Source organism: Manis pentadactyla, chromosome 7 (genome assembly GCF_030020395.1).
Source record: "Manis pentadactyla isolate mManPen7 chromosome 7, mManPen7.hap1, whole genome shotgun sequence".
Taxonomy (NCBI): Eukaryota; Metazoa; Chordata; class Mammalia; order Pholidota; family Manidae; genus Manis; species Manis pentadactyla.
The window spans coordinates 8,691,077-8,706,377 of NC_080025.1; the positions used below are offsets into that span (position 1 = coordinate 8,691,077).

The 15,301-nt window shown below is 42.6% G+C and overlaps 1 protein-coding gene across 9 annotated transcripts in view; it reads left to right on the forward strand.

The window, feature by feature from the left end:
• The window catches only part of TENM3 (teneurin transmembrane protein 3), a 1,816,466-nt gene that overhangs the window by 1,408,761 nt on the left and 392,404 nt on the right, over nucleotides 1-15,301 (forward strand). For all 9 annotated transcript variants that reach the window (XM_036894289.2, XM_057505071.1, XM_036894291.2 and 6 more), the window contains one exon: nucleotides 11,521-11,827. In XM_036894289.2, the coding sequence (XP_036750184.1) occupies nucleotides 11,596-11,827 (232 nt within the window). In that variant the 5' untranslated portion in view covers nucleotides 11,521-11,595. The remainder of the gene's footprint in view (nucleotides 1-11,520; nucleotides 11,828-15,301) is intronic.

Below are 15,301 nucleotides of genomic sequence, written 5' to 3' on the forward strand. Positions count from 1 at the left end.
ATCCCATTGAAAAATGTTCTTTCAATGAGCCATCCACAGGGATGTGCAAGAGTTTATTATCCAGAATCTATATTTTGATAATATTCAGCTTCCTGACATTTTAGCCATAATTTATCCTCTTTTACTACATTTTTTTTAGCGAGGTACTTGTAGGACAGATCTGTGTCCTCGGTCTATTTGGTTACACTCCTTTGCTTCGGGAAGGCCTCCCTTTTCTGCCTGTCTGCCCTGGCCTTCGATGGAGGGAAAACTCCCATCAGAGCATTAAATGTCCAAATCAAGTCCCTGTAGGTGGCCTGGTAGAAATGCCCCGTGCCAGTTTGATGGGGGTTGCTTACTTCACAGGATCTACTTTATGCCTTTAGTTGTAGAGCTTCGAAGGAAGTGGTTGCCCTCCTACTCATTCTTAGGCAGTTAGTACAGTAGAAGAGGCAGGTATTCTAACTGTGGTTAACTCCCTAAGTTCTGCAGATGGACCAAAGTGGGTGTGATCTGAGCCATGTGGGGAACGGCCAAGGCAGATCCCACAGCTTGGACGCATCTCCTGACCTCCATGAAGGATGCTGTGTCGTCTGCTCAGACATATCCAGAGAAGAGGGTCTGGCAGGCTCCTTCCAGCCAGGGGTCGGGAAGCTTGCTTATCTCATTTCCTTTCAGCACCTGGAAGTCACATAGACTTGTATTTCCTGTACCCAAGGAGAAGACTGAGGGTCCCCTACTCCACCCTGATAGGCTAGTAAGCCATTTCTTGCATTTGAGATGCTAGTAATTCATGCTTAAGGGACCAGGTTTTCACAGCCAGGTTCTTATCAGAGCATATATAAAACTGTTTATACATTGTGATACATTTCATAAGTAACTTATTATGGGAAGTTAATTTTTTACATACCTGCTACTTTTGAGTTGAGTTATCTGAAGGTATTTACTGTAGTTCAAATAATTTGGGCATCTTCTATTTACTATTATTTATTATTATTAGACCTCTATTTTGATACACTTTTTTCCATCTGAGTGGGATCCTGTTGCACCTGAGGACTTTGGCCAATAACGTGTGGTAAATGGCTTCAATCATAGAGCTCTTCATCTGCCTACGTTTCATGGTTTTCAAATTGTACATATTAGAAAGGTTCTGTAGATAAAGTATGAGAGGACAAAAAGTATTATGTTGTACATTAGTTGAAATTGGCATCATGTAGCCAAACTATAATAAGCCTTAGGGGAACTCCGTGTTGAAACTGCTCAATTGAATGCTGCAATTTCCCATAACAATTTAAAAGGCCTGCAGGCATGCTAAAGTCATCGCTGGATCTTTCAGTTAACACTCTGTAACATGACCCCAAAGTCTCATATACATCACAGCAATTAAAATGTGCTCCGCGTTACATGTTTACTGCCACATACTGCGGAGATAATCCAACGAGATGGCGGCTGTTGTCCAGAAATGATCACAGAAATCGTTATGTCCATGAGTTCTTCTTTCCAAAGTGGTATTAACGCTGCATAGGTGTACACGGCGGACAGTGGTGGCTGCGAAGGGGAGAAGGGTGGGGCAGGAGAAAAGGAATGCGGTCTAGCCTAATAATAACTAGTAGTCATTACCACTTGGTAGGTAGGTTAGCAGTCTCAGTCCAGTTCATGGCTGGTCAGTGTCCATTATGCAAAATAATTATTGTCATCAGTGCTAATTGGCCCCCTACTGGTTTTTAGAAGCAGAGGGATCAAAAATTAAATGAGTGTTAACCTAATACACTTCCAGGTTGCAGAAGTGCTGCGCCCAGACCGGGAGAGCTCCACCATGCCCAGTCGGGGTGGTGATGCCCAAGAGCCGTGGGACTAACCTCATGGAGTCCTCATACATTGGGGTTCCTTCCTTAGTGCTCCATCCAAATTAATTTTAACCTCCTCCTGCAGGATGGATTGTAACTATTACCAGACACCATAACTATTTTGTAATGAGATGAATAACAAGTTATTTCCAAGCAAAGCCACGGTTGTCCAAATTCGATCCTGTTTTCTCTGCAGTGACTACTGCATTTTAGGATTGCCTCTTTCAAGACACAGAGCAAACTGACTTACTCCAAACAGTTGTTGTGGTTTACTATTTATTGAGTAGCCACAATTTACTAGCCTACCTTGAAAGTGTGGGTGCTAACAGTTGTCTAGAACACATCATCAAGGTATGAAACCCAGTGGCAGGAGTCCAGCTCCTCTACTTGGCAGAGTCAGCGGGAAGCCAAGGAAGCCGAATTTCTCGGCGTGCCTGTTGGAACACACTGGCTTCCACCGCCCTTTTGTGGCCAGGAAGAGCGTTGAAAGAACCCTACTTCAGCAGACATCTGAGAAGGCAACGGTTTTATCTGCTGCCTAGGTCTGTTTTAATCCTGTGCCTTGGCTTATAACTACCATTAATAACAGCATGCAAAAAAAAGGTTTTGATTGAGCCACTGACTGCAGGGCCTTTGTGCTAAATATGGAAAGGCCCGCCCTTGAAGCGGACACAGACCCCTCCTCAGGGCGCTGGGCTGGGCAACAGCAGAGCAGGGGCTGGACAGGAGCACCCCCTCGCCCCACAGCAGGTGCCCCTGACAAGGCAAGCCCGGAGCAGGCCGTGCAGACCTGGCTCGTAACATTTTTTATAAACATTATAAATTATGCACACATTTGTCTTTATGATATAAAACATTCAAGAAATCCAGAACAGCTGACTAATTGGATACACTTTCCCTATTTCTGCTTGACTGTTTGGAAGCATTTATACAAAGTCATAATATTTGTGTGTGATATACATATGGACTTCAAGGTATGTACCTAAACTTGAGGTGTTAAAACATTCTATTTCTATGTGTGCCTATACCAAATCAAGCATGGTTGTATATCCTGATAGTGTTGAATTACCTTTGTTTAGAACCAAATGATACACATCAAAGGAGAAAACTGTTAGAGAGGCTTGAGCCCATTAGGGTGAGGGCCCAGCTGCCCGGCACACTGGCTGTGGAACTGTTGGTCCTTTTTTCCTTCACCCATAAAGCCCGAGTCCCGACCTGCCCCAGTCTTGCATCATCGACCAGCTAAGAGACTTCGCAGAGCTGTTGAGGCAAATCAGACACTAGGACTGAACCCTGAAGTGTTTGGGGGCGCTAAAGCAACTCCGCCCTGTCCCCCGAGAGTGTCACCACTTCAAGGAGGAAGTGGGGTTTGCGACTCACCCTTCGGGTCTCCTTCCTCACTGCACTGGGAGATGCAGTGTTGAGCGAGACCCTCACCTCCAGCCCTGAACCAGCAATTCCTGTTCTCCAGGGGCCTGCGAAGAAGGTGCCATTTGGCTGGTCTGGTGCATTTCAGACTGAGATGAAAACTACCTGGTGGGCAGTAGACAGAGGATATGTTTATTATAGTAATTTTGCCTGTGGGTTGCAGAGGCATGAATAACCGCACTTATCCTTTATTCTACCAGTACTTGCGCGCAGTTATCAGGTCTCCACCTAGTTGTTAGTACAATAAACCTCACATAAGTCTTCCCATCTAGCGACTCTTAATCAGTTTCATTGCTCCTCTTGAAAGCCCTTCGGCTGTTTGCCTACCACCTTGTACTACCAAGACATAAATATTTGGATAACGTTATAGATGAAATCATTTTGAAATTCTCAGTATGGGAACTGTTTTTTTTCTCATTTGATGACATAGTATTTCCGAAGAAGCTCACAAAAAAATTAAAAACCCAAATTCCGTTCAAACATTTAGCCAAATACCAGTTTCACTGCAGCTGTATAATCCTTTGTTCTCAATCGTAAAGAATTGATCTTTTATGCATTTTCTACATCCCAGCCTCCTCAGATAAACTTAATGACACTGGGCATTATTCTTCGATACTAGGCAATGCTTCTAATTTAATTATAAGAACTGGCCCTTATCAAGGAGACGTTATATTATGTGCCAGTCATGGTGCTAAATGCATTTAACAACGCATTTAATCTTAATTATATTACCAGGAGAAAGATATTGTCATATGCATTTTGGAGAATGAAATACAGGAAACCACCTCCTAGGGAGTTTTAAGTAATCTACCCGAGGTCCTAAGTCACATGAATTGTGAATCGTGCAGCTAGACTTTAACATAGACCCTCCTGATCAAAAACCTGTCCTGCATTTCCTCCCCAGTTGTATTATTATAGATTTTTTTGTAGTTGGAAACTCCAGTGTAAGTACTTGCTTCAAAGTCATGTTTTTCTTTTCTTGAGGTGTTTTCTTCTATGTAGGCTTCAGTGGCCGCTGGCTTTCTCTGCAAGGTGGCAACAATATAAACAAGACCCACATTCACCTGACCCCAGATCAGCCGCTCTGCAGCGCTGGTTGTAGGTGGGCTCATTCTCTGTGGTTTACCACATGTCCTTGACCTGACCTTCCTGGCCTGGCTTAGGTCCCATGTCTGTTCCTGAACCTGCCACTGGGATTCTGTGCAGGCAGTTCCTTGACCCCAGGATCAGGGTCGGCTCCACCTGAGTCCCCGGAAACCAGCGTGGGAGGGGGACATTTATTCAGGGAAATACAGGGCACACAAAAACATTCATGTGACCTTGATGGCCCTGGTGCAGGAGAGCCTCCTTCCTTTGGTAGATAAACCACATGGGGTGGGAGAGAAGACAAGGGCTGGTGTCCTCCTCTGAAACACGTAATACAATTTCTTTCTTTCTTACTTGTCTTTTCCTTCAAGGAGAAGCTGGAAAATATTTCCCAGTGTATTTCATCTTTTGAACTCGGCCTTGGATTTTCCACCTTTCTTACTCCTTAGTTCAATTCCACTTGACTTTTACTTCTGCCTCCCTGGTACTGTGATCTCTGCATATCTAATTACCATGGTAACTAAGACAACCTTCATTGACTTGGTTGGTATGGCTCTGTTGACACCTTGACACAGTTTGTCAAACTCTTCGCTGTCATTTTTTCTGTTTTTTATCTTTTTTTTTGATTGTTTTTTTTTTATTGCTTAAATCCCTTTTTTGTTCTAAGGTTGGGAAGCATAGTCTAGTGGTTAAGAATACAGATTTGGGATTAAACTGAGATATGTTCAAATTCTGCTTGGCTACTTCCTGACTCAAGTCCTTGGACAAGTCCATTGGTCTCTCTGAGCCTTAGTCCTCTCGTGTGACAATGGGGTTTATAATTCTTATCCAGCAAGGCTGCTGTGAGGATTAAGGGAGGTCATATATGTAAAGCACCTGGTGTATCCTAAGCACTCAATAAATAATCAAGATTGAAATTAATAATTCATCAAGGAGCTTTTATGTCCACTCTTAAAGAGAAGAATATGCCCAGCACTTAGGAAAATAATATACTCTCCTCATTTACGAAGCTCCTCTAGGGACAAACAGCATTCCCACTGTCCCCAGGTCAGTGATACCCATGTTGTGAAGCCATCTAGAAGGCTCGCTTATTTTTCTTGCACTATGACAAAAGGTTTAATTTGAAGTTACAATTACACAGATCCTACAGTTTGACAACTTTTCAAAGAAACACTGGGAAGAGCACCGTATAGGAACATGAATCCCAGCCTCGTCACTCACTGGCTGGCTGTCCTGAACATTTGTTGATTTCTCATATTTTCTCATCTGTAAAACTGGTAACACCAAATTGATGAGCTGTTGTTAGAAATAGGAATCCAATGTGTCAAATACCAAACATGAAAACGTGCGTAATAAATGTAGGCATTATTATTTGGCACTTGACTTTGGCTGCCATATCCACTGAGGTGGGTGTGTTCATTTGAAGGTGGTGTGACAGTCTGATCAAAACAATGCGTGGAGTGATATCAAAGTGGATATCGAACAGACGTTTGGTTGGGTCTTTGTGTTTTATGTAGTGTATAGTTGAGGCCATTGGGAAAACAACGTATCTACCTGACACATGACTGTTCCCTTGATTTTCCCTCTGAACCGGACAGGCTAACTGGTAAAATTTTCAAAGGCTGGCTCAGGCTGAAGCACAGGTGAATATAGTGGTAGCCTCTGTATTCAGGGTTCTGGTTTAAATCATCATAAAAATGCTTAAATAGATCTGATGGATATTGGTTGATCCAGGCAGGCAGACAAGTTGAGAGAGATTATTTACAGTTTCCCCTAGAGGTCTGCAGGAAGGAAGGCTCCATTTGGCTATTGGATCCTAGATGGCTTTTCCCAACTACACCGAGCATGGAGGTCACGGCCTCTCCCTGTAGTGATTCCTGCCACTGTGAACACAGCCTCCATAGCTGTATTAACACATATCACCATTGTCCATAATTTTATCAGGAAAAACAGAATCGCTTTTCATTTCAAAGTATGCAGGTGGATTCCTGTATTTGTTTTCTTTAAATCATAGACTATAGTCCTACATTGCATTACTGAGTAAATGAGCCTCATTATTCACATTTTTTCTTTTTTGATCACTTTCAGTTTCTGTTTCCTTCTACATATAAATAGTTTTGAAAGAATTTTTAATGATTTGATGAAATGTAAGCCAGTTTTCTTATAGCCTAAGGCACTGTTCTATATATTTTCCAATTAAAAATTTTCCAGTGTTCACACTTATTCAGTAGCTATTTTAGTCTATTGTTCCTGTTTGTTTCATTGTCTCAGTTTGCATATTTGCTTACCTATGATAAAGCCTGGACAATATGTTTGCATTTTAAAACAATAGCCTTACTATGTATTATTTTGTAAGTAAAGACGTAAATATGTCTTTAGTCATCCAAAAATGTTCACAATATGTTAGGGAAAAGTGGGTTACAAATCAACCATATTGAAGGTATATGTATATATACTAAATACTAAAATGGCTAAGAGGGCAATTTTAATGAATTTTGCTTGGGGTGCTTATGTGTATTTTCTAGTTTCCACAGAAAACAAATACTACTGCTTAATCTATGTTTTAAATGAAAGACTAGTGAGAATTGGGAGTGTGCTTTGAGCAGGGTGGAAGGGTCTGTTCTCTGTCTACTGGAGGCCCTCTTCGCTGTTCCCCACACTTCAGCCAGAGGGATCTTAGCAGACTGGAAACCTGGTTGGTCATGCTGACACCCCGAGTAAAACTCTCCAGTGGTCACCCATCACTGGTAGAACGCAGATGAAAATGGTCAGCCTGCCCTGTGCTGTTTGGTGCCTGGCCCCCAAGGTTCCCTCTGATTTCACCTCTCCCCACTCGCCCTGCCCCAGCCCTATCCGTAGTTGTGCCTCTAGCTCTTCCCTGACTCCAGGTGTTTGTTTGAATCCATTATTTGTTTCAATTTCAGTTGCTGGACAGACACATAACCTCATGGAATTTCAAAAGTACAGGTGATTTCATGGATGTGTGTTGTAAGTCTGATAAGTTGTAATCATTGGCAGCAAGGGTTTTAAAGCTATAAAGCATCCAGTTAAAATCAGATAAATAAAGGTACAACTAAAAATGTTTCTTTGGGATTAGGGACATGTTATGACACAAAGTAATAATGTTGTTAATTTCTTTAGCCAAGTTTCAAAGCAGGTTTAAAACAAATACATCTGATATAGAGGATATGATACTCTAAGCCTACTGCCCCCAGTGAGGGACTGCCTGCCCCTTCATTTCGTCAATCAAGCACTTTGCAAGATATTGAGACAAAAAACAAATAGCCAAAAATTTGCTTCATGATCGGCTATGATTTTTCCAAAGTGCCGTTGTTCATAACTGGCTGTCTTTCAAGGAGATAATGAAAAGGAACCAAATCAATTTGATGTCGTTATATACTTTTTGTAGAGAGTTCTATCATAAGTTTCTGGCCAACTTTCTTACTAATAGTTTTCCTACCCACTGATGCAGCTAAGGTCCTGTTCATTAAACGCTTTCTGCTGAGTATGGCCCAGTGACCCTCTTCCTGGTGTAGGACCATGGATGTCACTGTCAAACGGCTCCAACAGTTGAGCGCTATGTAGGCAGCTGCGCATTTTGACTTTCAAATCTTCAGCCTTGAGTGCAGGAGATAACGCGGGAAACTGGTCGTATTGAACTCACTGACTTCCATCAGACTGCCTATCAGTAGTTGCAAACATTAAGTGTAGATTAAATCCTTGAAGAGTTTGAACTATGCACAAAAATGGAAAGACAGATGCAAAGGACTTTCTGTTGTTTAAAATCTCTAAGATCAAAATGTCTTCTTCTTTGGTGGTATATTTGAATACTCTACCTCGATTTATCATGGCACTATAGAATTGCTTCACAAATTAAGAAAACTCAGTCACCTGGTGCTGAGAAGTTTGATAAAGCTCAAGAATACCTAAAATTATCTTTTTATTGTTATTTTATTAACATCAGTTGGTACTGACTTAGAACCATCGGTAAGATAAGGAAGGACGCATCTTTACTAGCAATGATATATGTTCATATTACTACATTAAAGAACTTATTATCTAATTGCAAGATTAGATTGTATCATGGACTATATAGTAAAGAGAATCCTCTTTCCCTTCAAAGTTCCAAAGGGATAAAGAAATCCAGAATGAAAATACAGATGGTCTAAAGCAGATATTGGCAATTTTTTTTCTCTAAAGGGCCGGAGACTAAATAGTTTGGACTCTGAAGGCCATTGGGTCTCTGTATTAGTTTCCTAAGGCTGCAGTAACAAATTATCACAAACTTTATGGCTTAAAACAACAGAAATTTATTCTTTCAGTTCCGGAGGCAAGAAATATGAAATTAAGGGTTTGGCCAGGCAGTGCTCCCTCTGAAGTTCCGGGAAGAATGTGTTCCGTGCCCGTCCCCCAGCTTCCGGTCATTGCTGGCGACCCGAGTGATCCTTGGCTTTAGCTGCACCTCCTCACTCTCCGCCTCCATCCTCACGTGGTCTTCTTTCCTGTCTGTGTGTCTCTGCAGTCAGGTCTCCCTCTCTCCTCTCCTGAAGATGCCAGCCACTGAATTGAGGACCCACCTTAACCCACCCTCATTTTAACTCCATCTCAACTACAAAGACCACATTTCCAGATAAGGTCATGTTCATAGGTTCTGGGGGGAAGACTTCATTCAACATGTCTTTCATGGAGACTCAATATGATTCACTAAAGTCTCTGTTGCAGCTGCTCAGCTCTGTCTGCATAGCACCAACACAGCCAACAACCGTACAGACATTGCGTTCTGGTAAAAGTTTATGTGCAAAAACAGGTAACAGGTCAGATTTGGCCAGTGGACTAGAGTTTACTAATGCCTGGTCCAACTAATTGAAGCAAAACTAAAGCAGAAAAGAAAAAAAAAACAATTTTCCTTGCTTAGTCAGTCCATTTTTAAAGTTAAAAATGCATACATATGTGTATATATAGCGATGCTTATTTTGAAAGAGATGTCAACTTAGGGCAAGAAATAGAACTTTCATAATGATTTCAAATCCTGAAGTGCTATTGCTAAAAATGCTTGAATAATGATGTTGTTCCAGCCAATTAGAAGCTTTTAAATGATCATTTAGTTATGAGTCTATATGGCCTTCCCTCCAAAGAATCAGGACTCTTTGGAAACAAGGTTTTCCTTGAACTCAGACATAGTTAATCACTCTATTAGAAAGAACGTACCTGTTTCCCTGATTAGATGTTATGCTCCATGAAGGCAAGGACACTGTTTTGTTCGGTGGTTGTGTTCTCAGCATGCAGAAGAGAATAATGTTAGTCATTCAGTCAGTGTTTATCTAAACTAACTTCTGTTTGTTAGAGCAAAAAGACTGAATCAGTGTGTTGTTTTAATCCTGTTGTATAAAAATAGTCCCCGTTACCACACTCTGAAATTATTTATTGTCTTAAACGGAAAGGAAATTTGCAATAAGAGAAATCCAATTTCTATTAAGAGCTATTGGAAGAATGTGTAAAGAGATTAATGAGGTAAGGAATCAGAAGGGGTCAGTGAAGACTATTAGTTGTTTTGTTTTAAATCAGATTCATGGAAGAGAAAAAAACAGTAAGGAAGTCAAGGTACTTTTCAGTAACCAAAGTAAAATATCAGCAACTGCTTTTAACAGCCCAGCTCAATTCAGCAGTAGAGAAGAAATGTGGAACTCCATGTGAGCCACCCTTTCCCTGGCAATTTGGGTAGGAGAGGAGATAGTCGGGTTAAAGAGGGAGCAGGAGAAGCAATCCAACATTCCCAACATTTCTGGATCTCTGGGATCATTGCAGTTCAAAGAATTCCACCACTCTTCTTATAGCTGAATGGAAGGCAGACGTTAGAGTGTGCCAACTATAGGCATTGCATGTTGCTCCGAAAGAACCAAGACTCGTTGACAGCGTAGATGTGAGCTGAGCTGACGTGGGAGAATCCGCGTCAGCCCCAAGACTCCACCCTGGCAGTGCATTAAGGAGCCCCGTGTTGTGCATGAGGACAGCTAAGGATGAAGGGAGCGAGAGAGGGGACCAGGCAGAGGGACTCTCGGCAGCGGGAATACTGAGTAGAAGTCACAGCCCAAGGATGCGGAATCAAAGAGAATATGTGGGGCCCCAGGAATCCTTTGTTTAAGTTGACTGTGGACTCACTCAAATAAAAAGTGAATTTAGGGAAGAAGGCTTGGGGGTCAGGATAACACTCTGGCTTGAAGGCAAGGCCTTCAGGGACCTTTAGATTAAAAGAAAAGGCACATGGATAAAGAGTCCAGGGAAAGGAGGGCCAGAGGGGCCTTGGGCAGCTGTCCCTCGTGTAGGCCCCATGTCTCAGGCAGCACAGCCCTACTATCACATGCATTCCCGTCAGTCCACAAATCCAAGAAAAAGCAAGTTGCTCAGCACAGAAACACACCTCTGTGCCCTGCTCCTTCTAGCGTATTCTTGCTACTTGCTACTTTGCAAGAAACTCCAGCAAATTAGCCTCTTGAATTAACTTAAATAATATCAGATAGGGCTGATTAAGTTCATTTTCTGGAAAGGAAAACGCACCTTCAGGAGAGGAGTAAGAGGGAAAGGCTAGCTGTTTCCCCAACTCATCACATTTAGATCCCTGACACACGAAAATCGTGCTCTCTGAAGGAAAACTCTCTGTCAAAAATAATAAAATGTCCAGCGCATCTGACCAAGTCTCGCTTCTAAGAAGCACCCACTTGGCTCCCGATCTTATAAACTATTTTAAGGAGAAATAAAAACAGCATTAGTTTTTATAAGAAAAAGGAAGAGAGTTTGTGAATGGAGAAAATGCCACATGAGAAAAATTTTCCATTGTGGAAAATTTAACAAACATATTGAGGCCAGTTTTTCACTGCTTTTGTAGTAAAATGTAAGCTTGAGCTTAAGAGGCTTTTTTCGTATTAATGTGAAAAATTAGCTATAGTAGCTTCAACAATCACGCATACGTCTTAGTGGCGGGAAGTGTGTCTTACCTCCTGGTAGCACAGGCTATTTTACGCTGGTTTCACAAATTTTCGTTTCTCATTGAAGGCAGGTTTCCCAGATGGGCAATTCTCTTAGTCTCCACCATTCTCCAGACTGAGAAGCGTGTCGGTCGAGGAGTCAGTCCGTTTTTAGATGGAAATTATGATGACGTCATGCAGGCGTTTTGTCATTCCAGGGAGGCCAATGAGATTTGAACCCTGAGCGTGACTGGTGGCGAGCAGGACTGATGTGCACCCAGAAGGAATGAGGCATGGATGTGAAAGAACGCAGGCCCTACTGCTCCCTGACCAAGAGCAGGCGAGAGAAGGAGAGGCGGCACACCAACTCCTCAGCAGACAACGACGAGTGCAGGGTGCCCACGCAGAAGTCCTACAGTTCCAGTGAAACCCTGAAGGCTTTCGATCATGACTCCTCACGGCTGCTTTACGGGAACCGAGTAAAGGACCTGGTTCACAGGGAAGCAGATGAGTTCGCCCGACAAGGTAGGTCACTGTTCTCGTGAACTGGGGCCTGCTCAGAGGGTGCCCACGGGGAGGTGTCCCTGTCTTCCCTTCCCAGTTTGATGTCCTGTCTTCTGAGCCAGACTCTGAGATGTCAAAAGTCTGCACAGTATTCCAGATTAGAGGTAGAAAGCCGCTGAGTGGCACGTGGACCCCAGACATAGGCACCCGCACGCGTGGAGCATCACTCCACAGCTTTGCAGTGTATGTGTGCCTTGGCACCTGGCCACAGTGTTTGCCCATAGCCCGGAAACCCAGGTCGCTAGGGCTGCTGACAGTCTCAAAAAGGTGAGGACCAGCTGGTGAAGAAACTCATTTTTCCTTCTTAAGAAAGTAAGAATTCCTCTTCCGGATCATCTCACGGTCCACGCAGCCCACCTGTTTGTGTCTGTCTGTTTATGCAAGAGACTGCTGTGGGAGGTTTCATGTTCTCTCTCACAGGCAATCTAGAACGTGAGGGTTATTCCATAAAACCTCCTCCTTTCCCACGATACGATCCATTAACCGTTTGGTCCCTTACATACATTTGTTGAACATTTTTAGACTCTCGTTTCTCCTGCATAGTCTGCCAGTGGGATGGTCACTTCTGTAACATTACCGCACAATTCCAAACCTACTGATTCCCAAGCCTTAATACAGTAGCTCATTTTAAATTAGTCAGACATAGTTACATTTTCTTTCTTCTAATACAGTCTTGAGATGTGGGCAAGATAAGCACTAATAAAAATAAAATCCCCTTACATTTGTATTGCACAGTTTATATAGAATTTAGCATCCCTTAGCTAATTTAATCAGGAAACGAGGAAAAATAAGTTAAACTTCAAAAATAAAGACATACTCGTTCTTTTGCAATCACCTTACAGGGTGGCTAATAGTTTGATATTGATCGGGAACGAATTTAAGAAAAAGTAATAACACAATAAATCATTCATAAGTTAGAAAATTTCCCATTGTTCTCTTCTTCTCTGCCTTGTGGAAAGAGCTGTCCTGACTAGGTCAAAAGAATGGTCACTTCCCCAAACCAGCTTATGTCAAATACAACTCACGGCATTTGTTAGAGAGAATTTTTTTCCCCTAAAAAAAAAAAAAATGCCTTACTGATTACAGGTATCAAATTTCATGAAAAGGGACAATATAGCCTAACATTTTGTATCTATTTTTTAAGAGACAGTATAGAGCACATGTTTGATACATGTACTCTTGGTAAGTCAAGGGACGTTCGTCTGTTGTGCAATGTATTATAACACTAAACCTGGTTTTTCTTCTGTTGTATCGTCTACACAGCTGACATAGATTATCAGGGTACATTTTTCACCAATTTAAAAAATGCGGTGTACTGTGGAAATGCATGCCATCTGAACCCAGTGGGAAGTCTTCTTTCTGTAACAAAAATAACTGTTTAGTGTCCTATTGGGAAAAAAAACATACATTGTGGCATACTATTAAGAGGAAAAAGCAGCCCATGTGCAGGATGATGTGTCGAGGAGGCTCCTCTCCACCCCAAGTAAGCATTTAGTTTTGGCAGAGCGGAGGATGCTTAAACAGGTTAAAAATAGCGAGCTGAGATTTTCGCCTCCTAGGCAGTGTTAATCCAGTGCAGACTGCTGTTGATGACACGGTGATACCATCTGTGGAAACCCCGGACCCGAAGTTCTTAGCGGACCGAAGCGTACTATTACTCAGGTCCTTGCAAGCCAAGGACAGGGGAATGGGAAGAAGGGAGAGTGACGGAGTGACTGAGGCTGCAGACGGAGGCCTCCTGTCAGGAGCAGCCGAATGGAGGCCTGAGAAGAGGTCTAAGCAGAAGAGAAAGGAGCGAAGAGAGGGTGTGACATGCTCCATTCCCTTGACATCCTCCTAAATCAGAATGTGTTAGAGGCAGAATGGAATGTGCTGTTTATAGCTGGTGGTGCGCGCCAGTCAGTGTGCTATGGGCACAGCCCCGTAGCCTGCATTCATCTTGTGCGGTGGGTCCCCACGTCCCCCTCCTGCCAAGCTGGAGAGGCCTGAGACCCTGTGGCCAGCCACCCCGAACTGGGACTTCAACCCGGGCTGGTCTGCCCTGGGCACTCAGCTCCTAACCCCCCGTGCAAGTGGCCAAAGCAGAAAGCAGACAGTTCCATGTAAAGGTCATCCTTTGGCTGATTGGAGTCCATTTTAGCCCATTTTGATGGTGTGCCAGAGAGACATGAGGAGACTAGCAGCATATTTAGGAAATAAAGTTCTAGATTTCTTGTGACTGGGCGGGTGAGGCTGAGGGAGAGGGACGTGTTGGAAATGCATTCTCTCTCCTGTGTTTTGATAATGGGAAATGTTTGGAGCAGGAGTGAGAGACGTAGGAGAGAAATGACTAAGGCAAGTCTGCTGTCAGATTATGTTTTTTTGCGGGCCGGGATGATGAAAAAATCCTCGGCTTTCATTTTCTTTGAACCTGACAAATGTCAATTCTTCCTCACTTTTATGCTGTGGGATTAATTATTTAATTGACAAAATGTGCTTCCTGCCACAGCTCCTGACATCATGCACATCATAAAAATGAAAGATAAAAAATTATTAATAGTAGCCAAAGATCTTTGAAACAGTTCCAAGGAATCGAGCTAATTTAGCTGGTCCATGGAGTTTTAAAACCACTTCTCAATCCTACAATCCACTTATTCTCTCAATGACACAGGAAGATGCAGCTTCAGCTGGAGAAGGGGGTGAACAGAGACCCCCATTAATGCGATTACAGGGAGAACCCAAATCTAGAAATATGATGCTTTCGTTTTTATTGACCGAATTTATGGCCTGTTACCAAACTTGATTTTAATCATTTTTATGGCCTTACTGACTGGCAGGTGACTATTGTTAATCACAGGTTATATTTAGATACTATAAAGCTGGGGATGGTTTCATTTTCACAGCAAAGTGTGCCTCGGCTCCCACACAGACCTCTTTCTCTCTCTCTTTTTAAATCTCTTCATGTGGTTTATCGGACGATGGAAATACTTGTTCTCGGAGCAGCTGTGTTGCTCTCTGTAGGTGTGATGGGGTGAGGGTTCAAAGGCTGGCTTTACATTCGTAGATGATGCTATTTTCTTTGTTTCATCTCCGAAGAGAATTTATCCTGTCAGGTCGGAGACACATTTCTTATGAAACAGCTGCATAAGAGCATCCCACAGTTTTAGAGAAGTGATCAAATAAAAGATATTTGGTTTTTTCTCTGCATCTTGTACTTTCCATCTTGTTCTTGTCCACACGAGAATGCCAATCAACTCCAACCAGGAATGCTGGCCCAAAAGACAAATTCTGAAACAAGGGGTTATCTGGAAATGAGAATGTTTTTTGCCCCACAGCACCATAGCCTGAAAAGAATCCCTCTGAGAGGGTCTTAACCCAATGTTGGAGTGGAAATTTTCAGAATTTTAAAATGAAAAGACTGCCATTTATTTTTAATTTATAGAAATAGCAATGCAG